The following is a 27,430-nucleotide window of genomic DNA, read 5'->3' as shown; positions in this document are numbered from 1 at the left end:
AGTACTGCTGGGGAAGCCTGTGGAGAGGCAATATAGTTAGTGTGTAACCCAGCCCCGTATTTTAGTGAACACAGAAAGCCTTCTCTGCAGACAGAGTGTACACAAACTAGGTTTAAAAAAGGTTTTTAAAAGAGGCAGTATTTTTTTAAACATGTTTTTCTTTTTTTAAACACAGCCTCCCAAAAGGGTCTGATGTTCAAGTATCTATTGCAAAGATCACCAGGGGATGGGAAGTCTCCCACTGATCCTGGTTAGGTACCAATAGTATTTTCCACCCCTCCCTTTGTCTGCATATTTCAGTTATTGCTGGCAAATAATGCAATGTTTTTATCAGCCAAACACGTTCTACCTCCAACAGAAGCTGTGCTGATGCAGAGGATGTGGAGCCAAAGGCCCACATGGCAGCGAGCAGGGTGGGGGAGGCTGCAGGCACCTGAAGGCTGTGCAAAGGGGAAGGAGGAATTAACGTTTCTTCGAAAGTGCCAGGAAGGATGCAACGGTCAGACAGAACTGCAGGAGGGAAGGCGGACACCGATGGAGTGATAGGAAAAAGTCAAAATAATTTCATAGACACATAAACATGTGTGTGTAGATATATATGAGAGCAAAAGAGCAAGTATAATAATGTTTTTCTTTAATTACATACCTGCTGGGGAATGATCATACCCACACTGGATTTAACTACCATTTTTAATCATGGCAACAAAATAAAACAGTACTAAAAATTAAATCAAATATCACCATACTGCACTCACAAGTGAGACCACCCTCAGGTGATGGGGACTTCAATCCTCTTAACTACAGGAGCAGGGGAAAGGGGACTCCTGTACTGTTGGAGAGGGATCAGCCCCAGCCAGAGGTTTCACCGGGACCGATCCAGTTGCACTGCAAGCCTTCAGTCGCTGACAATCCTTTCATTACACTGTACTTAACACCAATGGAAACAGCCAGTTGAAAAATTTAGACCACCAAACACATACTCCCCCCCAAAATTAAACACACAAAATCCAGAATCATTGTCACATGATAAAAGAATGATTTATTAGAGCAACTTTATGATAAAATTATATAAAATAACAATTTGTTTTTTTAAAGACATCCACAATATCACCTTGAAACAAAATGTACAGATACTGCCTATAATCCAAACAAAAATAAATTACCATTGAAAAAAAAACAACAGCGGAAAAAAAATCAGGGCAGGAGAAACAAATCAAAATTATACACAGCATTTCAAGAGGGTGTGGAAAAGAGAAAGTCATTAATCGATTCAAGTTATACGAACGTGTTTCAGCTTTACTCTCAGACAGCTCAGCTTGCATTTGTGTTGCATGCAAATGGAATGATCCAGTGAACAGTTCAGAACAGCAGAATCAGCAGCATAACAACAGCAGAGAGTGAAATAGGCACAATTCAGCACGGGGCACATCGAAAGTGAACAGGTAGTTCTGCCTGGTCTTTGCAAAAGTTATACACGTTTACTGAACTTCAAAAATAGCTAGTGTGTTCTGCAAAACAAGAAAAAGCTAGTAGAATCTTGCACTTAAATACCTTCCACTTCTTTTTTTGTCTCCTCATTTTTTCATTAGGCTGTATGTAAACATTCCACTAGTTGTACCTTTACTAAAATAATTCAAGATGATGCAGACGTTCTTTTCTCCTGGATCATGACCACAACGTGACATCACCGTAGATGCGTTTAGGTCCTCACTCACAAAGCCCATACACATTCTCACAGGAATTTACATTCACACCATCAGAACAGACTAATGGGTTTTTACATTTGAAAGCGTCGAACTGAGAACGTGATTTTCAAGTATAGCAGAAGAGCTGAGGGCTGGGATTTTGAAAGGTGCTCACAGCATCGGGCACCCAAAGCATATGGAAACCCAGAAGGACCTGAGCACTTGCTTCCCTACGACTTCAAAAATCCCACCCTTCGTTACATTTCTTTAGTCAGACACAAAATGCATGAAAGCAGTGTGGTATGAGAGTGACCCGCAGGTCAGCGTCACCCCTACCAAGCCAATGCAAGGCCCACCCGTAGCTCACGGAAGCCAATGGATACCTTACGCGCTGATCCTGGGCCACCCCAGTATGCTGCTACACATCCGTTACGGTCACGCTGGAGTCACACAGAGGCATGTTTTCATGGCTGCATACAGTACTGCTTGTCAGAATGAACAATGAACGAAGGAGCACGGGTCAGGTGGCTAGCTCTTTGGCTTATCTGGAGCAGACAAGTGCAAATGGGGTGTACTTCAGAAGCAGTGAATATAAGAAAAAGTATGTTGCATTTCATCATTGACTAGCAAAAGCATTTTAAACACAAAGATCCAAGGATGAATGTTGTGCCAGGACACAGAAGCATTTTATAGTTTGGCTGAGTCACAAATAAAACGAATCAAGCTGTGCGTCCTCCCCCTCTTCACACACACATTCCCAAATTATAAACAGACACTGATCGTTGCGTCCTTATTAGTCACTTGAAGAGGTACCATATTTTGCGGGTTGATTTAATTGATGTAAGATGTCTGTGGGCTCTCTCTCGAGTTCAGAACAGTGCAACCAAGGAAGAAAATCCATCCCTGATGTGTTCATGAATGAAAGAAGAATCAAGCAATTTTCAAGTGAAAGTAAGCAGAAGTCTCATCAAGGACACACTGTGGAAAAACAAAATCCACTAGAGAATAGCCATGAAGATGTGGAAGCATGGGTAACACATAAAAGTCAGATGTCTGAGTAATTCACGTGTCTCTACAGCAAAACTGAAACTAACAGCAACACCTTATCTGTGAAGGTCCTTCAACTCCTAGTGAGTTGGGGTAGCACCTGTTCGGTTCAAACCCTGATCAATAAGGGCTTGAAAAATTGTGTCTCGTATGTCAGGAATGACACCAACACTTATGATATTCATCAAGGTCACAGTCAGGTATTTCAAGAAAAGACAAATCAGAATAAACGACTGAATAGACACATTCAGATAGTGCATATATTACAGGCAGAACATCAAGGGCAAGTTCTTTTTTCATTCTGCATTCATCTATGTGAAATCCAGCAGATTTTTTTCATGGAAGAGCTTCTCCACACAAGCAGATGAGTCTTATAACCTACTGGAAATCTTGGAAGGATATTTGCATCTATTGTTTACCAGCCAGCATCTTGCACACTCAAAAGAAACTAATGGCCTGTTGGCATACTCCCATTTTGGGACTGATCCTGTTTCTGCTGAAATTGATAGAAAGCTCCCACAGGCTTCACCAGGAAAGCAATCACAGTCTTCACTAGAAAGATTAAACACTTTGTGAGCATCCCTATTTATTTAAATTACTTTAACAGGTTCCCATTGTTACAACATTCTAGCAGAAAAGCTCAAGTAACTACCGAAGCTAACTAAGGAATCCACCACCCACCCCAAAATATAAAGTCAGCACACAAGAAGCAGTCAAGCTTGGGAAACCATTGTCACTGGTTAAACTACACACTGTATGAGGGCAAAGTGGAACTCATCTGCTCACCTTTCCCACTAACCATATCCTCCACAGCTACAAAAGTATTTCTTTACCTGATTACTTTTTTTTTGACCAGCAAAAATGAAAAAGGAATCGATACAAGACAGAAAAAACTGGGAGCAAACACATCTGGAAGAGGTCCCCTCAAAACCCAAACTTTTGTTCTTAAAGCAACAAGGAATTGCTTAGTGTTTTGCAGTTTAACTAAAAGACATAATACAGAAACCCAACTTTTTTTAAACAAGGAATTGCTCAGTGCAACTGCACATAATCCTCAGTGTTTCTAGGATTATAACAGACCAAAAATAAAAATCCAGACAAAAATACCCAATGTACCAAGTGTCTGACACTCTGGGATAGTTTCTGAAGAATACCACAGAAGGGTGGTCTTCAAGCACTTCTGCATTGAAAAAGAAATTCATAAGAGCTAGCCATAAAGGTGGAGCTACATTTAAGTCATTATTTTCTCCAGTGCTGTCAAGTGAACACCAACTCACAGCAACTGTGCAATTATGTTTATTACATGAGCCATTGGAACAGATGTTTTTCTTAGCAATTAGCTGATCACAAACATCTTAGTCTTTGGCCCAGCCAAGAGCATTTGTAGCTCATTGTAAAAAGATTGTATATTTAGAAAAACAAACAAACAAAACCCCATGCAGCTTAAAGACAGCATTTGTACCAAAATCATGAAAATTTGGCAAGCTAAACTGTAAAATCTGACCTTTTGTACCTACCCCAAACTTTGGGCCTGAAACATCATCAAAAATAGTAACTGTATTAGTAGTCTTTACATTCATACCATTATTAATTTTACACTTTCCCACGAGAAGAACAAAGGATTTACAGGGTCTTATTTTGGTTTCTGGACTGAAAATAAGACGATGCACAACTTCAGTGCGGTCACCTTTTTATGACCACTGAAAAGGACTTCCTACACAACGGTACTAAGAGTTTCTCCTAGAAACCCACAATATTGCACAATCATTTCTGTTGGATTTGCACATTGATTCCAACAGAGTTGTAATGCTTCACTTCTATAATTAAAAATAAAACCCCAAACAAAACGAAAACGAAGATAGTACAAAAAAAAAACAGGTGGTGTTTTAAATTGCGCCTCATTGCAACTGAATAATTATAAACAGGCCAATGCAAGAACACTTTAGCTTCGGCAGTACTGAACGGAGCGTATGCAGAGCCTGTTTTCTTATGGCACGCTGGAAGAATAAGTGAGTAATTTTCTAAAAATCAGTTTGCCTCTATGCTGAATATGTGCTGCTCCACAGTGCTAGTCTTGTTTAAAAGGCATACACAGACTTTCCATTCACCCTCACAGCATAGATTGGGGGTTTTTTTGTGCAACGTGTTAGCAATCTAAACAACTGCTCCACACAAACTGTCCACAAACCGCTCATACACAATACTAATGCGACAGTAGATTACAATAAGATAGCAATACAAAATATTGTATCAGATCACATATTTCTCTCCATCTGGAATGAAATTTGAATCTTGTAAGGTAGAAGACCCACAGTTCGATTTCTGTGTGTAGTTTCTCGTCTGTGCTGGGGACAGAGTCTCCAGTGTGGATCCAGAAGTATTAGCAGTCCTGACTTTAGTGGCTGTAGATTGTTTTGCAGCAGAAGATGCTTTGTTACTGGCAACTACATCCAAGTTTCCAGCAGGGTCAATGATAGCGTTAATGACTGGGAGGGGAGAAAGAGACATACACAGACCTGTTAGCAGCACTCATCAGAGTTTCTGAAGAGAGGGTTGCTGCCTTCACTTTGAAGAAGCAGCAGAACTGTAGGCAGTACTCGTGTTCATTTTAGTCACTGTATTTTCTTCATTAATACCTTCAGGCTTAAGCAGCTTTAACAAGAAAAACCTCTCCCATACTGAAGCTACGAGGACATTCAACTTTCTGGTTAAATTGGAAAAGACAAACTACCGCAGCCAAATGGCAAGCTTTTAGGAGGAGCCCAGAATGACACCTCTATGCTTTTATATGTCATTACCAAGCTTCTCGATGATAGAAGAGCTTGTCTTGACTCCCTCCATTGCAGAGAGCTCTATGTACAAAATTCAAGTCCAAAAAGCTTATTGGCTGAAAGAGCTGCTAAATATTATTTCAGCAGAACAGACCTTTGCCAGTTCATCTTATGGGAATATGCTAATTACCACAAACAAAGCATTTCCACAGCAACAGCTTCCACATTGCAAAAGTCAACAATTTTCTTAAAAATTGGCAGCACAAGACAAATCTACTGTTCATTCCATATGCACTCATCAGAGAGTACTACGCTAACAAACTAAATTCCACATTCTCTCCCAGCTTTCACTGGCAAATCAAGCCACATTATTTTATTTTGTGCAACTTACTGGCGTTAAAGAGACAAAAAGAACATTCTACATCACCAACCTTCAAGCTGTTTTTGAACTCTCCTGAGCTCCTTCAGTATAGAACTGATTTCCTAGAAACAAAAGCATCAGAATGGAAAATTAAGCAACAAAGTACTCAGCTGACACAGGAATCCAGTCTTACACCTTCTGCCTTATCTGATGACTTTTTAGTAAGGCCTGTTTCAATAGGACAAGGGGTAATGGTTTTAAAGTAAAAGAAGGTAGATTCAGACTAGATATAGGGAAGAAACTGTTTACCATGAGGGTAGTGAAACACTGAAACGGGTTGCCCAGAGAGTTTGTAGATGTCCCATCCCTGGAAACATCCAAGGCCAGGTTGGACGGGGCTCTGAGCAGCCTGATCTAGTTGGGGATGTCCCTGCTCACTGCAGGAGGGTTGGACTAGATGGCTTCTAAAGGTCCCTTCCAGCCCAAACCATTCTATGATTCTATGATCTGTATCTAGGTGCATCTGGTCAGTGCACAGAGACCTCTTCTCTGCATCATTTCACGAAGTGCTACTATACCACCCAGCTCACAGCCACAGTGGATTTTAGATTTGAAATGCTGACCGGATTAACTGTACAAAGGCTCCTCCATACCCTCCTTAATACCAAATGCACAAAGATATTTGCAAACTCAACTCCTGGACCACGCAAAGCAATTGGCCACATATATACTGTCGTGGCACTGAACTACGCAGGTCCTGCACAGTTATACGCACACTTAGCATTAACTGTATTTGTTGGGTCCATTATTGCATTTAAATCCCTCCTGGCAGTCCCCATAAATGACAATCAGAGGTCATGAGAGCACAAACACCACCCTAGGGCTGATGCTTTTTTTATTGCCCTGTTATCAAACTGTTAGAGGTGAAGAAAACAAACATTCAAGAGAAACACCTGCCTACAACTGAAGCTGTGGCAACCACATGTAGGTGATGTTTTAGCAGATGTTTAAATGAGGCCTAATGACCCTGAACTTGAACATCTGCTAAGGGACCGGGACTTTGAAGATGAATCACAAAGGGAGAGGGAAAGAGTTTAGTGAAACACAACAGCTGGAGGAACTCACTGTCACACTTCAAACAGCAACAAAACCCAGCAGTTCAACAAATGCAAATGGACTAGAAATTTCAGAAATTGATTTGAGAAGGGCCAGCACTTGTTATTTTGTTTTCTTACAAAGCTTTCATGGACACAAGCCTTTGGTATTGACTTGTTCACATGGTTTTACCTTGTTTGATGTCTTCAGAATTGGCACTTCATTTTCTGAATTAATTTTGGCCTCCATCTCCTCCCATGTCCTTTCCGAGTTTTGAAATAGAATCCTGCAGCACAAGAAGTGGAGCAGGTCTTAAAATTGCGATCCAAAAGCTACTTGTTTAAAAGACTTAATTATCACAAGATGTTGCAACAAAGGAGATTAGCAGATTAGCAACTGGACAAAGCGCCTTTCAGCTGATTTAGGAACAATCCAAAGCCCTTCCCTAACTGATGTCTTCTAGAGCAACAACAGGCTTTGAAGAACTTTCACAAGCCTTGGTGACCTGCAGGCTTTCTGAGAGCCTTGGGACACAGAAGGAAGGAGGAGACAATCCACCAACAGGAATACATTTTCTGCTAACTCTTTGCACATGCAGCATTTTAAAGTTAAGGCATCAACAGGCGTTACAAATCCAGCACTAAAATTCAAAGGCCAAACATATGAGGAAAAAAGATGGCAAATAATCACATTACCCCTTGTTCACTACACACAGCTTCCTACATCTAGATTCCCTGCACCTTGATAACACGACTTTCCAAGACAACAATGAATTGTCTTCCACAAGTAGCAAGCCAACAAACTAGGCAGCAAGTCAACATTTCAGGCCACAGCTAAAAAGTTACTTACTTCATTTTTTCAGCTAGGTTTTCTGTATTTTCACGGATTGTATGTGATAACTGGGACACCGGGTTCAACATCAGATTGTCAAAGATTACCTAAAATATAAGGGCAAATCAGAGAACTTTCAGCAGAAGTGGCATATTACAAAACTGAAAATTTTTACAGTAAATGATCTCCACTGAAACATCTTCATTTATGGGGATGATATTTGAAGTTCAGGCAATGGAGATTAAGATGACATGCAGCTTTGTTGCAGCACTTCAGTAAAAAGATTAATACGAACTTGTTCAGATTTTTTTCCCTTGAGGAGTGTACAAAGAGACAGCTGTCAGCAGGAAGGTAATTAAGCATTTCTGAAAGAAAAAACTTTGGACTTTCCAAGCCTCACAGACACCTCCCTGCCCCAAAGAAAACCCAAAAGCCAGATCACAATGCAAGCAGTCCCACAAGCAGCCTCACTGAAGCCATCTAATGGGATTTATATGACTTCAAGCCACACTCACAGCCAAGTAATCCTACCATGTTACATTCTGATTTATTAAAAACAGCATCAAAAATCCACCAAACCCCAAATATTCAAGTCCTGTGGTTCAAAAGAGCCCCCAGGCTTCTGCCAGGAAAGCCCACATCAACTGGGGGCACTCTGAACCTGCATCTTTTATTCAGCCTTGGCACATCTCTACAGGGGAGTGAGGGATTGCTTCAAGTCAGTCTCAGGATAGGATCGGTACCATCAGCCTGTTTGAGTCACACTCCCCCTCCAGAGCTGCAGAGTGACTCTGCTGGAGCCCAGCTCTCCCGATCTCCCCTCCTGCTTGCACTGCCTCCCCAGAGCCCCTGCTCCAGCTCTTCCTTCTCAACTGGAGCTAGCAGGCCGAAAGCAAGCAGAAGCAACAGCAGAGCTTTGCATCAGCAGCCCGCTCCTCTGCTCCCCATCCCCATCACCCCATTACAGCCCTCACTCCAACACCATCTCCAGCCTCAAGTTTCAGGCCACGCTTCCTCACCCTTTAGCACCATCCCAGTGATTTCCAGGTTATCCTGCTCTCTCACCCCAGAATAATTGCATCAAATTACACATGTTGGAGGGAACAAGGCAGAACAAGTAGCTTGTTGTCTGCACAGCATGGCACAGCAAGCCTGCTGCGCCGCCGCACTCGAGGCCAGCTGCAGAAACTCCTCGCAAGGTCCAGATCCTACTATTGCTGCTCTATGGGCAGCTCTGACCAGCATGCCCAATGCAGAAAAATAAGGTGCCTGTATTGATTACAAACAACTGTTTTTATGCCATGATTTCTTGCCATTAAACTATTGGTGCTGCAGATTTCAAAGGTGAGATTATTGTGTTTTTCTTTAGAAGAGCAGCGAAATAGCCTAGGTGGGCTCTGACACTGAATGCCTCCTCACAAACAACAAGTGAGCAAGCCTCAGTTTTTAATGGAGTTTCACACAAGACAGGAAACTTCCAGTCAGTATTGGCAAGAAGGGTGATTCTGTTCCTCTTTTTTTCTTTTTTAAACATTGTTTCTATACTTGCAAGTCAGGGCTCCTAAGAAGTGCTTTTTTTTTTTTTTTAGTAGCCTCCTTTGGCAGATTAGAAAGAGTAGATATACATACTGCAGCTTAAAGCAATGTCACATATAAAATAAAGAAAAAAGTGGCCTGCCTCCTCACGGTTTCTTGTCCTTGTTTTTCTTGAGGGATCCTCTTCTCTATTATCGTTCATATTTTGGTCAAAATCCTTCAGTTCCACTGATCCCGGAGGCACTTTCTGGTAGTTCAGACTTGCTTCTGGAATGTGCTGCACCAACTTGGAAATAATGAGTCATTAAAAATTAGTAGGGAAGGAGGAACACAGGCACTCACTGCAGGTATTGCAGATTTTCAGGCAAGCCCCAAGGGAACACTGATTCATTTAAGTCTTGTTCAGACAGGTATGGGTTCCTAAGCAAATTACTAGACCCCAATCCTGCAAGCATCTACCCACTGGAGTCATCCTGAGAAACTCAGGGGGGACCGTTCCACTTTATAACTTTGAGACTTGAGCATGTAGCTGAAAAGTATATCTTTGCCTTTTCTCAATTTAGGCTAAAACTCAAAAAGGCCATGTTTTCCTGTATCTTATGTTTTAATATAACAATGCAACATTAATCAGAATTAATCTAAATTAATCAGAAACCATTCAGTAACACATGGAAGAGATGAAAAAGCAATACAAAACCACTGATAATGCAAATAATCAACAGGAAGAACAGAAAAGGCAAGACACCTACTCCTGTTTGGTTGACTCACAGACAAACACTCTAAAAAAGGGGGAGGAAAATAACAGTGACAAGACAGATACAAAAATAATGGGATGGAAAGTGCACCTGAGATGGATATGCCAGCCGAAAAGATCTACGAGCAATCTGTGTTAAAATAGAAACAAAGAGATCAATGCTAGTGAATGACTGTGACAGCAAGTATCAAAGAGAACATGTGGTTTGGTTTGGGGTTATTTTGGGTTGACATTCCCAAAAGCGTATTCCTGAGGACCAACACTCAATGCCCCACCCCCCACATGCACTGAAGCCCATGGCAGTCCTGGGCACCAACCAGTTCTGCAGAGGTGGTCTCAGGCAGCTCCCCAGTTACTTCAAAACAGACTGTAGTGAGTGAAATCCAGCAGCCTTCTGAGCACAGAGGATGGGCTAAACATGCAGCCCAGGAGGCTCTTTGTTGGCAAAGCACACAGCTCTTGCAAGGAAACCATGTGCCATCCAAGGTCCAGGCTCCCCATGCTCTATGCAATAGCACTTGGGTTACACACAGGCAGAAGGTATGAGGTATTATGGTACAGGGGCACAACAGCCAAAAAGTTTAATTAATAAGCTTCCCTTTCGGAGCATCTTTCTGTGAAGTGCAGGAACAGTAAGTTAGGCTGCTTGCAGTAGTGAAACAGCACCAGAAGGGAAAGAGATATTCCTACAGTCCAGCAGTTCTCTGTACAGCCTAAGGACAGTACCTGCTCCCACCCCCCCCACCCCCCCCGAGGTTTTAATATGTGACCTGGTCTGTTCTCATGCTTTCTGTTCTGTCACACCCATAAACATTTCCTCCCATCATTCCAACACTCATACTGAGTACATTAAACAACAACTTAACAAATACAACTGGGCTTTTAAGTTTTAGCTATATCATTATCAGCTTTAAAAAAAGATGAACCAAAAGAATTTCACATAGGGCTAGAATTTTCAGAAGCGGCCAGTGATTTGGGATGACCCACCTGACTATGCTTGTATCAGCTGAGCTCTCAGTTTGACTGATTGGCTCTGCAGAAAGCTGGGTCCTGTAAAACTTACACACCCACAACCCAAGGCATCCCAAACAATCCGTGGCTTTGGTAAACAGGAATCATGATGGTTTCACCCTTGCTGAACTCTTTTTTTGTTTTGTTTGGGGTTTGGTTTAGGTTCGTGGGTTGTTTTTTTTTTTTTTCTTTTCTTAATTTGTAGCAGTACTCAACTCAGTATGCCAAGAATCTAGTTATTATAAACTATACAGCTGAGGCTACAAAAAACAAACAAAAACACCCCAAACATGTGCTGGGGAAACTGAAAACCTCCCTGGCAAACATCCTAGCCAACACTGGACCCGAAAGGGCAGAACATGAAGAACAAGGTTTAAATCTAAGGTTCCATCTTAACCTTTTAAGAGAACACTCATGACTTTAATGTTTAACCAAGCTTTGTAATAGAAGTAATTTAAAAAGCAGTTCATCTGAGGCTGAGAAATGCTGTGCCACACACTGGTCCAAAGTGAAGGATTCTGGTACAGCATTAAACCCTCAAAAGTGATTCCAGCATCAGTACTTATTTTTCCTGCATTTTCCCCCCACTTCATTAGAATAGGTATAAATATTTAGTAATAGAAAATCAAGAGCTAGCAGAACAGCATACAGCACTGCAAGAGCCAGAGCAGTGTTAAGAGAGTCACACACAAACATATCTTGCTCACATACTTCCTTTCATCAGATGTTTCAGTGTGTTACTATAACTATAGTAGCTATTTCTCATCACTATATCCTTTCCTTGAACAGTTAATACAAAGTTGTTTAATAAACTCTCACAAAATCACAGTTCTTAGCATCACACACACTGATCTTCAGGTATTTCCTAGCAAATTCCCTGCATTAAGCCAAAATAATTATTTTAGCACAGATTCAGCAGCACCCAGACTGAGGGAAGCACGTCTGCTGATTCTAGTCCAGTTCCAAAGGCAAGATGTGTGTTTATTAAACCCACACCAGTTTATATTGCTCCCATTCATAACATGGCCCTCGGGATCCTGAACGGTGCATCTTAAGCTATTCAAGATTCAGCCCCACATCTCAGCATTGCCAACAGAAAGTGCTGCTGATTTAACCTGTTCCTGACTATTGCTAACATAAGGCAGCTCCACTGATGCATGGTGGCATTTCGGGTGTAACTCAAGTGGTCTCCCAGCCGCTGGCCTGCTGAAATCATGCTGCTATCCAACCCTATTTGGAGCGAGTCTAGTTAAAAGCCTTTATGGTGGCTTCAACCACCACTGGCTGAATACACCAAAGGTTATGGCTCCTGATCTGTCTTCATAGAATCTTACCGGTGCTTCTTCATTTACACCATTATAAGATCTCAAAAACTGCTCTAGCAACAGGTACTGCCAGCAGCATTACCTACAGTGCAACACAGACCTATATTTGCTCTCCTGGCTATTGCGAGGGGGCTGACTGGCACATCCCACACAGCGCACGGCAGCTCTGCACAGCCACGTTGCCTGAGCTGGGTCTGAGCAGCCCTGGCTTTGTGATCCTGCCATTCAGCATCACAACCATATACTTTGTAGCCCACCATTTTGCACAGATTAGAAACACTGTGTTTTGCAGGTGTTCTTCCTTTAGCAGCAAAGGACATCCCCCTGTATGAGCTGACTTACGGTGGTACCCTTCAGTGGCACTCAACAAAAAAGCAGGTATGGACAAAAAAGTAGGTATGAGTGTGCTGAGTACCGGTCATTACAAACCCACAGCAAACATTTCATTTGCAAGTCAGGAGTAAGGTAGATTTGTCACCTTAACTGCTCAAAAAAGGTAATACAAAAGGCAGTTTTGCAGGTGTGGCACTTGCATGGAAACAAAACAATAAAACAGTTTAGCTCAGGGCCTGAAGTTGTTGTGAAACATTTGTGCACTGTCGCTCCAAACAGCCTCCGGAAAAAAAAAAAAAACCTCTCTGAGCAGGCTGCAGTTGCCCCTCAGCAGCTGTCCGTTTAACACCAGCAAAACCACACTTGCCTGCTCTTCCAGGTGTCTCCCTAAACTTATGCTTTGCACCCTCAGTGATGAACACAGCAGGGTCACAGGGCCTCCAACTACACCCTTGGCAGGGTACCAGGTTTGGTCCTCAGCTTTGAACCCTGCTTAGGTCAGGTCTGCAATTCTCACAACAGTCAAAAACAACAGAGGGCCAAGAGGCCCATCTGAGCAGCAGATAAAGAGAGCTTTGTAATTTTTTTAGCCCACCCTGGTGGTAGACAGGAGGGAATCTGGATTTAAGCAGCAGCAAAGGCAATTTTGCTTTAGCAGCTGGAGCCTCCTGGTGACCTTGCAGCCAAGTTTGAGCTGAGCTGAGTCCCAGCACTGTGGCACTGTTGAGCCAAATTAAGAAATCGCCTCTCTCCTCCCCACTCCAGTGCGGACAAACCAAGTTACACAGTCTGGGAGGAAGCCACAGCTTCACTGAAGAGCTGGAGGACAGCACTTCCCAAGCTAACTGCCTTCCTCTGAAAAAAGGAGGGAGGCTCTGGCTCCCTGGCACAACAGTGCAGCACACACACTCCTTCCTGTTCCTCACATGCAAACTTCAGGGACCAAAGTCCAACTAGAGGCCATGAGATCCTTAGGATATAATAGGACTCCCACCTCTTGCAAGGCTGGCCTTGGCAAAGAGGAGGGCAAAATAAAGAAAACCCTAAACAGCCTGCAGTCTGTCTTTCTGGTGGTGTTCTTTAGGAGGACAGGGGATGATGGTTTTCCAATGCTGCAGCAACTGGGGATGTTACCCTGGTCTTCCACCACAACCATGCCCCATGTACTTACTAGCATTCAGAAACAGAGATTTCTGTCATTTGGGACCTTACCTCTTCTCTCGCTGATATGGTAGAAGCAGGAGTGTTGGGCACAGAGCTGAAGGACGTGCTTGGTCCGGTCCCCGATGAACTCTGTGAGTCCCCATCTCCAGCAACATCATGAATTTCTCGAGCAAGGATGGCCACATCCTTCACCAAGGTTTGGCTGAGCCTAAAGCACAAGAGCATCCAGCAGAGCCATTAGGACACACGATACAGCAAGCTTCATATTCATAACATATAAAAAAAAGCAGCCACAAAAAGTTTGTGAGAACTATAGCCTCTGCAGAGGCTAGGGAAAGCAGGTTTTTTTTGGGGTGCTTTGGCATGGTGCCGAGGATCACTCCGGCAGCACACAAAGTAAATCTACTCCCCTCCTGAACCCAGTTTGAAAGTAGAGATTTGATAAAAAAAAATAAATTCTAGTGACTACACACTACCAGAAAGTATTGGAGACAATCCATTAAAAAAGCTTTATGTTATTGCTCCCTGACCCATCCACTCTACCTCCCTCGTTTTGTTTGGGTTGGTTTTTTTTGTTTGTTTTGATTTTGTTTTTAATAGAACACAGTAAATTTTTCTTCTTGGGACTTCTTTGTTTTCCATAAAAAAGCCCATACAAGGGAAAAAGCTTTTTACTTTGTTACTTAAATACTAAAAACTCAAATTCTCTTTCCTTTTTTCTTGTGGTTTATAGACTGTAAATCAAAATACGCCTCCACATTCTCCAGAAGAGCTGAGGAATTACCAGGGTAAGCACACCATACCTTAGAGGGATCTGGTTTTCAGAAATCAAGTCTTGAAACTTCAAGCCCCTTGACAGGTGTCCAGCTAACACTCAGCGATTGCAGCACTCAGCTCTACTTGCTCTACATCTCAAAAACAGTTTCTAAGTGTCTGAACTGTTGCTAGCAGAGCTTAAAAAAAACTCCTTCAGACCAAAAGTAGCTGTTGTCGTAATTCTAAAGAAAAGCTTCTAAGAGAAAAAAAAACAATATTCCAGCCAGCTTTCTTCTGGACACTTTCTTCTTTAATTCAAAAAAACAAGCAAGGTAATAAAACTGTCAGTTCATCAAAACATGTCCTCAGAAAGCAAACGCATAATTGAACTAATAAAAAGCAGTTTGATCGTCCTGCCGAAGGTGCCCCCTATCTGTGCTGGTTTGGATAGAGTTGCCACCAAACACATCCATTACGCGATTCACCTACTGTAAACAAGTGGCATTTTCCCTTTTAACTCTCCCTGACTCCTCTAAACCCCTCCCAGTTAATTTGGGAGTAGCAACGGAAATCAGAACTGCAATTATGAAGCAGACTCTGTGACCGAGCCCTGCAACGTGCAGCGCCAGACAAGTCTGACGCAACCATTTATTTATAGCTGCTGCAACCCGAAGCGCTGCCCTGCGCTCGGAACGCTGCGAGGAGGGAAGCCAGCATCTCCCACGCGCACACTCTCTGCGGTACAGGTAAGGCAGCCTGCTTTGAAGGCTGACACACTTTCTAGCAGCCTGACAGCAATGCTCACACAAGAAAAGCCCTTCTGAAATCAGTCCAGCATGGGACATGGGTGATGTGGAAATGCTGACCAAAAGCAGACAGAAGACGGCTTCCTCAGTCGAAAGTATTTCAAGTATGGCCAGTACAATGGAAGACGAGTATTTCTGGAAAGTTGGCATAACGCAGTTGCATATTAGAGACGTCAAGCCTCAAATGCCACTGTTTAAAAAAAGAATCTATTTTGCTTTACTACTGAGGTCCTCTAGGCAACCATCAGACCACCAGTATACAATGGGTCCTGTATCCAGGGACATCAAGCTAAGCAACGATCCATTTATACACAGGGCCCAGACAGATTTTCTTGTTTCGATTCAATTGTGCAAAGCAAAGAGGTTTCTGCCCCGCAGCAACTGCTTAACTGCTCCCTCACCGGCTTCAGGCAAAGCAGCTTCAACAATTTGCATATTCAGTCTTGCTAATCCATTTGACTTCCTCTGCAGAGAATTAGGACAGTTCACACCAACCCATCCCTGCACACTCAGTGACTTCCAGCAGAAAGTAGAGATAAGCAGGTACAGACAGTTACATCTTTTGACAAACTTAGAGCTACAAGAGGAGCCTGAACAAGAAACAAACCGAGATAGAATGCCCTGCACCATGGCATTTTATAGAGAGAAGGTGCAACCAGCACAGGCCGTAAAGCTTCATGAAAACCTTCCAAGTCTGAACAAGCTTATGTTCAGACATGGAGGAGAAGGAGGCCACACAAACAACAGGAGAGAGTGCTTCTCTTTCTACCTCCACACCTGGGTTTGATTTGAACACCAAGGAAAACTCAATCCATTTTCAACACGTGGGTCAATGCATAACGCCCCATCTCACCTGGCTATTTCTGCTATCTCTGCTGTTTGCACCATGAAGTTGTAGGGGTCAGGGTGGTCATCAAAATCTTCATCGTCATCCGTTTCTCTGCCGTTGTGCTTCTGCTTGCTCAGCCCAGAGCCACGTATCCTCGGTGTTTGTGTGGCTGTTGAAGTATGGGAGCGTTTGTGTTTAGGGGAGCTGTGATTTGAGCCATACTCTTCCTCCGAAGTAGAAGTGTAATCTGAACCCTGTGGTCTCCGCCTTGATGCTTATAAAAAATGAATTGGTTTCAGACTAAGGAAAGTAGCAAAGAATAACTACAAAAGGGCAAAAAGGTAACACAAAACTAGCCCAAGAGCACAAGGAAAGGAGAGTTTCTGTGCAGATTTTAAGTTAAACCACATTCTCAGAGCTTATTTCAAAGTTGAGCACTTCTGTGGCTCCCATTCACACTACGAATTTGGAGTGGGAAATTCCAATGGAAAAGCAAAATGACTGTGTTAACAACTCCAATGTAGTAAATTATTACCACAGATTTGGCTTTCCCTGCACAGAAGCTCTGTGTATAAGTAGCACACGTTTCAGACTCCTCATAGTCCCACAGAAGTCCTCTTCTAAAAAGAGCCCAATTTTCAAGCCTGCAGACACCTTTCCAATTAGCTGCAAGTACAAGCAAAAGGAGGTTTTTTTGAGTGAATAACAGACTATAGTGCTTGGTGTTATTTGCAAAAGTCCACACCCCCACATTCACCTCCTGCCTCGGAATTCACCATTAATGACACTCTATGAGAAAGAGTGTTCAGAGAAAGAGTGTTCACACAGGGAGGACCAGCTTCAACCCCTGGAGCCAAATGGAAGCTGCCCACTTATCCCAACCAGTTCTCCAGACCTGTCGACACCCAGGTCCTGCTTGCACGGGAAGCATCGAGGTGCCCTTACTTGAAAACTGGGCTCCCGGTGTTCACTGCCTCACTACACTCTCTACAGATACCACTTCGTTCCCTTTCATCCTTCCCTGGAGAATCAACACCCATCAATCACAGAACCAGCCATGTTATTTAAAATTACAACACCTAAAAGCTTCACTATGTTACCAAGATCATCATAACGCTGAACCACTGCAAGCAAATTAAGCCAGCATCATAGATCGTACAAACAAAACCAATGCATTTGGCATATAAGATGCAGGTAGAAACTACAGATAGTTACTGTATAGTGAAAAAAATCCTAGAACATCCCTGTGTGCCAAGGGAAATCAGAATCAACTCCCTCAGTACCATTCAGATTACACTGAGCAAACACATTGTGTACACAGAGGAGCAGGGGAGACAGGCCCTTAGCTTTCAGAATCAGTAGCTTGGATTATTCTGATGTTATCTGTTCCACATAAAGTTACTTCAGATGGCCTGACAATCTCCTGGAATTTCTTGTCTTGTGGCCAGATAGTTCATTCTGTTCCTCTGTTAGCGAGATTAACTTTTTCCCACTGTGAGTGCTGGAAACTGTTGTGGTTAGCTACACGCTTTAAGAAGTCCTTGAATACATCAGCCACATCTGCCTCCTCACTCCCAAGGCTCGACACTCAATGCTTTCATGGGTTATCATATCATGCTAAAAAATGTCTTGATTCAGTTTATCAACATTCCACTTTTGTTCTAGGAACAGGGTGTGCTAGGTATTGATTCACTATATCTATAATAGCATTAGTACAGGAACAGGCATCACACATTTGGTACAGCACAATGAAGCACAAAGTACACTAGTACACTTAAGAGTTTGTGCAAGGGCCACAATCCTATCAAGGAATTAGTGGGTTAGTATTTTAAGAGCAACTAATTCAGAGAAAGGATTAGCATTATCTGCTGTAACTACTACACAAGGAAAGGTGTTAGCATGCTGCTACAGAGAGCTGGAAATCAAAAACCAATTCATTTAAACCAAGAACTGGCCAACACTTATCATTTTTCTCCAAATGATTTGAAGTCCAAAAGCAGAGGGAATGCAAAGAGTGCTTCCTGTTCGGAAAACTCTGACCACATTATTTTGCTTTAGATTTGTTATTGTTTAACAAGAAGGCAATAATAGCATCATCTCAAAAAAAGGCAAGAGAAGAGACTGTACATACTCTTTTAGCTTATTCACATTCTGACTTACATGCATATACAAATGTGTAAGAAGAAAACCATTAACATAAAAGGGAAGCTGGATGCACTAAATCCAAATCAAAACAAGCAGCAAATAACATTTTTAGCATGCAATAAAAATGAATACTGCAAGAAGGATAATTATTTCAACTGTATGAAAATATAGGAAAAGGACGTATCCAGAACTCTAAGATCCCTTACAAAAAAACCACAGATCTGCTGAAAATAGCATCCCTCTCAGCAGGCCTGAGAAGCCCGCCAAAGGGGTTCTTCCTGTCCCTCTGGCCCTGCAGCGTTCCTAAAAACCTAAGCAAACAGATCTCCTTTGCCACATCCATGGAAGGTCAAGGACTACAGGCATAAACCAGGACTTAGACCAAAGGCGTTGGGGACAATCTCTGAGTACCAATTACCATCTTAGAGCTGTCATCTGCATTGTCCCCATCTCTTAATTAGAAGCTGATTTCCATATGACAAATGCTGATATTGCAAGGGTCTGTTGCCTCCACAGCTACAGGGCAAGACAGCCCCCAGACCTCCACCTTGTGGGAAACACAACTGTGCACCTGCCTTACCTACGGCAAAAGTGAGTGAAAATACACAGCAGCAGGAATCTCTTGGGGCAATCAACGTGCAGTGTCCAGCTCCGCATTTGCATATTCACAGGAAGAACAAGGGAACGGCCTTTACAGCACAGGGACATTTATTGCTTGTTCTCCTGTTTCAGATGCCTTCAAACCTGTCACCTTGGACATAAGCTGTCATCAACACCATTATAAGCTCTCTGGGAGCAAACTTTGAATCTTAGAAGTCAAAGAAAAACAGAATTCCTTGTAGCACTTGAAAGGCATTAAATTCTACCTTCTTAACAGAAAAATGGCTAACATGCTCCTGCCAAATGGCAACTGGTTGTTCAAAAGATAAAGTCACTGAGACAAAAACAACAACAACAAAAATAGCTTTTTGCGATATCCTCAGAGACAACACCACAGTAATATGTCACTGGGTACGAGAGATGCTCTGCTGTCGCCAAACCCACAGGAAATCTCAACGTCCATTCCGCTTGGTAATGCAGACTTTTTGTACTCACCAATGTAGCACTCGTGTTACTGAGATACCAATCCTTGGCAACCATGTGCAGCCTATAAATCAGAAAGAGGGTAATAGAGGAGTAACATAAAGCACAAGCACTTACTGGACGAGGAGGAGTACTTGACACTGCTTGAACGGGTCCTGCTGAAAGGCTGCTTCATGGAGGCAGCAGCTGCCGTTTTTCTCGCTGCAGCTCGAACATCCAAAACACCCGTCTTCCGACAGGACTCCACACTCCGGCCTGAAAACCCTGACCTCGACTGTGCAGTCTCGGAGTCACTGGGCACTGTAAACGAACCAGCCCGCTTCCTCGGCATGGCAAGGATGTCCAGCCGGGAGAGCTTCTTTGTCTCCGTGGACTGCTTGGGGCCTGGAGCGGTGGCTTCAGGGTTGGAGACTGTTTTCTCAGTATCAACACATTCGTTGTCCGAAGCATCTCCCAGCCGAGCACGACGTAGCTTCGAGGCCCTCGTGGGCCTCGGGGTGGATAAACTGTTGGAGCGGGTGAGAACTTGCTGGATTTTCTGCACATTCGAGGTCGTTTTGCTGTGGTCCTCCTTGGTGGGCTGAGTAAAAGGTTTCCTTCTGGGAACCGGCCGGGTTACCGAGTGCTCGTGGTCAGACACGACCGCGTCAGGGACTGGCAAGTAGGGCAGGCTCGAGCTTCTCTCGTCATCCGTGAAGTCAAGCGACCCTCGAGCCCCAGCACTCCGCTTCATCTGGAAGCGTTTGGTGGTCTCCACGCGGTTTGATGTCTCTGGCGCTTGAGTCTTCCGCTTCTCCGTCAGCCTGTCCCGAGCACTGGGCTGCCCACACTGGTCCTGGATGGACGGCGTAGAGGAGGATTTCTCCTTCTGCAAGCTTGCGACAGCTTTGCGTTTCGGGGCACTCACTGGGACATTTTTGCCGCTCACTAAGCTGACCGTGCTGGCAGTGTCCACATCAGAGTCCCCAGACAAGGAGTCCTCCAGCTGACCAGCAGTTTCCGATGGCTCCAGCTGTTGGCTTTGCCCAAGTAATTTGGCTTCCAGTGCTGCCAAGGCAGTTTCAGTGTCCTTAAGGAGAAGATGAGTCTCCTGACCAAAGTCCATACGGGTTGATCGAACAGCCTCTAAATCTTTAAGCAGAGGGTGACTTGAAATATGCGGGAGTTTATTTTGAGGAACACCACTGCTTGACTTATCTTTGGTAAAACTTTCCTGTCTAACAAAAGATGATGTTTCCTTTCCTGCCACGTTTTCCTGATCTTGAGGAAGACTTTGGTGAAGGGAAATAACCACTTTTCCTGATGCATTAATGTAAGCGCTAACATCTTTGACTGGTGGCTTTCCAGGAACCAGTGTGCCAGCAGACTTGAAGGAAAACTCCTGATCCTTGCCATCTTTGTCTGCTCGAGGGTGGGACATGCTCAGACAGAGCTTCGAGGGAATCCCCATGTTGTTGCTGTCATCACCAATGTAGAACGAAGTAGAAACTGGCTCACTCACAGCTCTCACATTTGAGACCCGGGAGGCTCCTGGCTGCCGACTCTCTGATTTTGTTTCTTCCCCCATCTGCTCTAGCATTTTATTGTTCTCTTTATACTTCTTGCCTTTTTCCGCGCTGAAGCCATCATCAGATCTGCTGGCATCACTGAGGCTATCTGGATCCAAGTCTTCTTGGATGAAAAGGCGGCTGCTAGGATCACCGTAGGTTTCCACACAGTGGTCCTTCACGATGGTTCTCTTGGTAACTTCAGAATAGGACTCCTGGCAGACCAGGACCGTGGGCGTGGGGCTGTCTGATTTATCGCTTGGTGGGAGTTGGGGAAGAAGGCGCCTTGTTCTCAAGGGCACAGCGTTTTCTGGTTCACTGGATTTTGGGGCTACACTGCTTTCTGAAGAGAGTTAAGTGGACAAAAATAAACTGTTGTACAACTATACCAGTTATTATTCATTGAGGAAAAGCCTGATCCTGCAAAGTGCAAGTCCACAAAAGCACCCACAAGAGACCTGCTTAGAACTAAGTTTTTATGCAATATGAACACCAGTAGGGCCTGGCTGGTGGTTGGTCCCTCAGGTTTAGCAATATAGACACTTAAGGTAAAATTTACTTAATTCCTTTGCTGGATCAGAGTGCTCAACACCTTCCCTCTCTCAAGGCAGGATTTCATATTCATTCTCCCATAATATAACTCTCAGTACAAGCACATACTTTAGAGGGTAACGGCATTGCTCACATCAATCTACCTTAAATCAGGCCACAGGAAGGAGATGAAAAGCAATCAGACAAATGACTGCAGTCACACAACATAGCTCATTTGACTAAACAGGTGGTGTTTTTCACAGTACAAGTTGTCATATGCTGGGAGGAGTGACTGATACGCTGGAAGGCCGTGCTGCCATCCAACGAGACCTGGACAGGCTGGAGAGCTGGGCCCAGGGGAACCTCATGAAATTCAACAAGAGCAAGTGCAAGGTCCTGCCCCTGCGGAGGAACAACCCCACGCACCAGTACAGGCTGGGGGGGGTGAACTACTGGAAAGCGGCTCTGTTGAGAAGGACTTGGGAGTGCTGGTGGACAGGAAGGTGACCATGAGCCAGCAATGTACCCTTGTGGCCAAGAAGGCCAACAGTATACCCTGGGGTGCATTAAAAAGAGTGTGGCCAGCAGGTTGAGAGAGGTTATCCTTCCCCTCTACTCTGCCCTAGCGAGACCACATCTGGAGTGCTGTGCCCAGTTCTGGGCTCCCCAGTTCAAGAAGGACAGGGAACTGCTTGAGCAAGTCTAGTGGGGAGCTACCAAGATGACCGGGGGACCGGATCATCTCCCTTATGAGGAAAGGCTGAGACACTTGGGTTTGTTCAGCCTGGAGAAGGGAAGACTGAGGGGGGATTTCATAAATACCTATAAATATCTAAAGCGTGGTGTTAAGAGGATGGGGCCAGACCATTTTCAGTGGTGCCCAATGACAGGAAAAGGGGCAATGGGCACAAGCTGGAACACAGGAATTTCTACCTGAATATAAGGAAGAACTCCTTTCCTGTGCGGGTGCCAGAGCAGGGGCACAGGCTACCCCGGGAGGCTGTGGGGTCTCCTTCCCTGGAGACATTCAAACCCCGCCTGGACGCGTTCCTGTGCCCCTGCTCTGGGGGTGCCTGCTCAAGCAGGGGGGTTGGACAGGATGATCTGTAGAGTTCCCTTCCAAACCCCTACCGTTCCCTGATTCTGTGATATCCCACAGCAATGTCTCAGGAAAAAGACCCTAATGACAATGAGGAGGCTCTGAATTAGGGCACACCACCCCAGCACAGGTGGGCTCATCAATATGGACATATTTCATAGAAAGGACACTTTTGTTTCTCCCATGCTGCTGGCCAGGACTTCATACCTGATACCACCTTTAAATACCTGGATAACTGGTTATTTGACTATGGTAATATTTCAAACACTCTGGGAGTCAGGTCCTCACACAGTGTGAAAACAGTGGCAATGACCTCTGAAAAAAAAGGTTTCTTCTAATCTTTACTGAATCTACCTACACCTGTTGATGGCATGAAGATAACAACAAATATTTCCACCAAAAAAAGTTGAAAATGTTTACAAAAGCCAAAAGGTTCTCCCTTTCTCACATACCAACAGGACCATGGGTCTGTAAGCTCTCTTCCCAGTTACAATGGGAGCCTTATCTCCTCCCGCTCCCCTTCTCCCCTCCACAACCAGTTCCGTACACTGATCTCCATGCTTCAAACCTGCCACCTGACAGCAAACCCCAGAGCAGCCTAAAATTCTCAGCACAGCCAGACACAGGAGAAGCACACAAAAAAATGCACAAGTCAGCAATTAAATCCAAGGCAACTTGCAAAGGGCTTTCATCTGGCATCATAAGGGAGTCTAAAGAATCACTACTTGGGGCTAGTTAACACCCAAGGTCTTTACAGTCTTTCTCCTTCTCAGGTGCCCTTTAGCCATGTCAAACGTAACATTTAACAACTTCTTGGATGACTCTGAAATGCAAACCAGAGGATCTCTCCATCTTTACTCCACTGGGAACGATTCACTCTGTCCTTCCCATCCCCAAATACATTAGCTAAACCAGAAAATAAGCCACACCCAGATGCACAGAAGCCCTTAATCCCTGCTTTTCACATCATCCTGGCTTAGATTCAGCCACTTTCAAAAAGTAATGTCAGGATGAGACTTACCTGCACCTCCATCACCCTGCCCAGAGGCAGATCCAGAGTCAGAGTAACTGTCCGCAAGGCTCGCCCACCTAGACACCCACTTCTGACTCCCTTGAGATGCTGCAGACATCTACAAAAACATGGTGAAGGCAGTGTTAGAATGAGGGTTTGTAAACCAAATCCTAGCCACAAAATCTCTCCTCTCATATACACATTACTCAGTCTCCTCAAAATGGAAATCAATCTACACATCATATTTCCATCCAGACAGAAAACCCATCTACGCCTCCACCATCCCAGCAAATCCACCTGGACTGCCCGTACCTGTGCATCAGCCTGAGACCCACTCACAGCTTTTGAGGCAAATGCCTGGAGCAAGGGTGACTTCTGACTAGTGCCATTTTCACTGATTAGATGCTGATGAGAACCGGAGTCGTCTTTTTCACCTTTAATTATTGGTCTAAAGGCTGAAGAGATTCTTGAAAATTCAGGCGACTCAAGAACACCAAAAACCTGAAAAGGTGTTTGCACAGGAAAGATTAAAAATCAAGGAAACAGGAAAATATTTGCCCAAAATCTAAATCCACAAAGCATTAGTCACACACAAACTATGATCCCAAAGGGCCATAAAACACTTGCCAACACTTCCATACAAACTAAATAAATAATTTTCTTCTCTACACCACAGAAGCAGCTTTAAATACACTTATTCACAGAACCCCACTCACACCCACCTTTTCTCTCACACTCATTGTTTCGGTGTGTTGCCTTTAACAGTAGTAACTTTAACTGAAAAGGAGTCCCTTTTCAGCCCTGAAAAATTCAGGATGAGTGTTAGGAACGCTATTTACCAGCTAATTCATAGAGAATCAGAAAAAGCTAGGAAAGCTCCATCTCCAGGGTCCTTCATAGACTGTGGCAGCGAGTGGGCTGAGCAAAGCAGCCTTGCACTGCCACGTGAGGACCTGGGAAAGGATGCACCTCAGAGATGGGTGAGTGTTTGAGTTAGCTGGCCAGATTCCTTCTGGAGATAAACAGGCTTTCTTAGAGGGGTGACCAAGATCCGTGCCTCCAAAGGGCTTGTTTCTCTTCCCTGACTAGAAGTTGTTCAGGAGAAGATGCCACCATGGATGGTACCTACACTGGGCAGAGAGAGATGTAAATTTCTCCACTCACTTTTATTTAAAAAGTGCACATGTGATGGTGGGGAAATAAAAAGCAGAGTCACTTCAAAACCTCAGCAAGTCCAGAATTCATATAATCTTTCTTCTTGGACAGAAACACTGAAGTCCAGTTATCAGTTGTTTCCCAAATGGCAGGTCTGCACTGCACCAAGTCTACAGCAGAGTGAGGAGCAGAACTTGGCCAGCTTGCCTGTCCCAGTCACACAGCTGCCAAGACTACTTCCCAGAAATAACTGTATTTTTGTGGCATTTTTCCCCATATTTCCCACCAGAACAATTAACCATGTAGTATCAGGACTAGGGCCTTGCTGTGGCTTAAACATCCTGTCCTGAAAGCTTCTGATCACATTTCAAACAAGATGTAAGGAACAAGTACAATAAATAAACAAACAAGGGAAGCTAGATCCAGGCTCACAGAACACCGTATACAGAGCTCTAAAGCCAGGTTCAATCAAGGCTTCCTTTAAAGCTCACCATCCTCCTGCCTACTTCATTTAATCTTCACAGCAACTTGCCAGTTTTGTTTTCATGAACAAAACTTTTCAAAAAGTTTCACACAGGTGAAAGTTAAACCTGAAAATCAGCCAAACTTTGGTTTGCCCTGCGGTTGCTTAGTTGGGTGGGTTTTCTTAAGCCTCTCCCTCATTGCTGGGGTTTTGTTTTTAGGCTATCACTCACTTTGCAAAATCCAAACAGGTATAGATCCATCTAGGATTGCCTCTGCCCTAGGCCACACCCTTCACTATTTCAACTAGCTGCCACTTGCCCTACTAGCAAGCACTCCCCTTCTAACTAGGCACAGCCAAATACAGAACCACCTACCACTAAGGCTTGCAAAGGATCAAGAGCACCAGCCCTTGGCCTGCATTTCCTTTGGCCTACTACAGGATGCGGCATCAGGTATGGGCTGTAGCTCCTGTCTTCGTAACAGTGGGCAGGAGGTGATGCAACGCCAAGGCAGAGGCTTGGGAGCAGTCCTAGAGAGCAGAGCTGCTCCCAGCCACGTCTCTCGGCAGCCTGCTCTTTGTTCTGTTGTTGCCTTTCCTCTAAACAGATGGCAAGTCCACTCTTGCACTTTTGTATCCAAATCCCATTTTGGAAACAAGGCAGCTCTTTGCTGTGGGCTTACCTTGCCTTCTTGCACTCTGTGGGGTTCTTTTTTTGTTTGCAATTTTGTTGTTTTATTGGGGTTCTTTAAAGACCAACCTCACAGTTTGCTGGGGCTTATCCTTAACACAGGTCAGCCAGGACAATTTTCCACCCCTAACCATAAACCTCTGCAGCACCCAGTTCAAAAGGGAACAATCCTTCATGGCAACAGCTAGCAAAGTTAGGCCCTCCAGCACAAGGTGCAGAAGCCCTAACCTTCAGCCCTCAGCTCACGGGCCAAGCATGGAAAAGCAGCATTTACCTGATCTATCATTTTTCGCGCTTCCTCCACTTCTTTATCCTGTGACTCTGTCTCAATGGTGTAGGTGCCTGTCTCGCTTACACTGTCTTCCTCATCATTCCTCCTGCTCTGGGCAGACTTTACCTCCGGAGGTGGAGCAGAGGCAGACTCTGGTTCTGACGATATAACCACGTGTGGAGCTACCGGCATGGGCAGAGGTGCTGGTTTCTCAGCGCTCGGCTTCCCAGACTGAGCAGTCTCCCGCAAGTACTCAGCCATAAAATCCTGAGCCATTTTAGACTTCCTCCCAATGCTCCCGTAAGTTTTAGCTGATGCTCTGGAAGCAGAGGAGGACGAGGAGTTGATCCGATCCTCCGTTTTCTCCCTCTTGAAGGAGCTAGTTCTTTGGGTCCCAGAGGAGCTGTTACTGGGTTTGCCCGCCTGGGCCCCAAGGTGGGCCGGCGGCACCACATTTCCCAGCTTCTCTGCTGGCAACACATTCTTGCGCTTTTCGACCTTGGTCTTCAGCCCCGGATCGGTGTCACTCTGGGAGGAGTGAGCGCTGTGCGTGAAGGACTGTGAACGCTTCTTCCGTGGCGTGTCCTCGAAGAACTCGATGACAAAGGCCTGCTTGTTGTGCAGCATTTCGTGGGGATCACGCCTCATCTGGCGCTGCAGCCTGGTTTGCTCCGTCGCACGTTCGCTGCCCGTCGTTGTCTCCTTCTCTGCCTTGGGTGCCACGGGGTCTTCAGAGTCGCTCTGTGTCCCGTCCTCGTGCCTATTGCCTGGAAACAAGGTATGTAGATTTGACTTTCATATTCTCAGTTGCTGTGGCCCTGTCATTACCTCCCAGCTGAAATTTACCATTTCAGTTAAAGGAAAAAAATCCCCATAGGATTAAACAGCTCCAAAAACATCTGCTGTGCTACAGGGATCGTACCCCATCAGAGGAAATAAAAGAGAAAGCAGCTGTCTCCTGACCCCACTTTTCACAACTGGCAGGCTATGAGGTTATTAAAAAAGATTCAAGAAATAATTTCAACCCCAAACGTTTCTGATTTTGTAATGCTGATTATTTTAGATACTTAATGTTCTTTCTTTTTTTCCATTTAAATATAAATGATGACATAATTTTGCCATTCTACTC

The 27,430-nt window shown here is 44.3% G+C and overlaps 1 protein-coding gene across 10 annotated transcripts in view; it reads right to left on the bottom strand.

Moving 5' to 3' along the window:
- Positions 1–1,013: 1,013 nt before the first annotated feature.
- CEP170B (centrosomal protein 170B) overlaps positions 1,014–27,430 on the bottom strand; it is a 60,495-nt gene continuing 34,078 nt past the window's right edge. For 4 of the 10 annotated variants that reach the window (XM_064460904.1, XM_064460907.1, XM_064460905.1 and 1 more), the window contains 12 exons: positions 26,305–27,068; positions 24,034–24,222; positions 23,731–23,839; positions 19,650–21,422; positions 16,329–16,578; positions 13,962–14,121; positions 10,172–10,210; positions 9,469–9,612; positions 7,809–7,897; positions 7,152–7,245; positions 5,935–5,986; positions 1,014–5,218 (listed from right to left, as the gene is read on the bottom strand). In XM_064460904.1, the coding sequence (XP_064316974.1) occupies positions 4,983–5,218; positions 5,935–5,986; positions 7,152–7,245; positions 7,809–7,897; positions 9,469–9,612; positions 10,172–10,210; positions 13,962–14,121; positions 16,329–16,578; positions 19,650–21,422; positions 23,731–23,839; positions 24,034–24,222; positions 26,305–27,068 (3,899 nt within the window). In that variant the 3' untranslated portion in view covers positions 1,014–4,982. The remainder of the gene's footprint in view (positions 5,219–5,934; positions 5,987–7,151; positions 7,246–7,808; positions 7,898–9,468; positions 9,613–10,171; positions 10,211–13,961; positions 14,122–16,328; positions 16,579–19,649; positions 21,423–23,730; positions 23,840–24,033; positions 24,223–26,304; positions 27,069–27,430) is intronic. The other 6 variants (XM_064460908.1, XM_064460912.1, XM_064460906.1 and 3 more) reach the window with 3 other exon arrangements.

This window comes from Phalacrocorax carbo, chromosome 9 (assembly GCF_963921805.1).
Source record: "Phalacrocorax carbo chromosome 9, bPhaCar2.1, whole genome shotgun sequence".
In the NCBI taxonomy this organism is placed as follows: Eukaryota; Metazoa; Chordata; class Aves; order Suliformes; family Phalacrocoracidae; genus Phalacrocorax; species Phalacrocorax carbo.
Note: the sequence above shows the minus strand (reverse complement) of the source record. Positions and strands in the feature narration are given on the sequence as shown.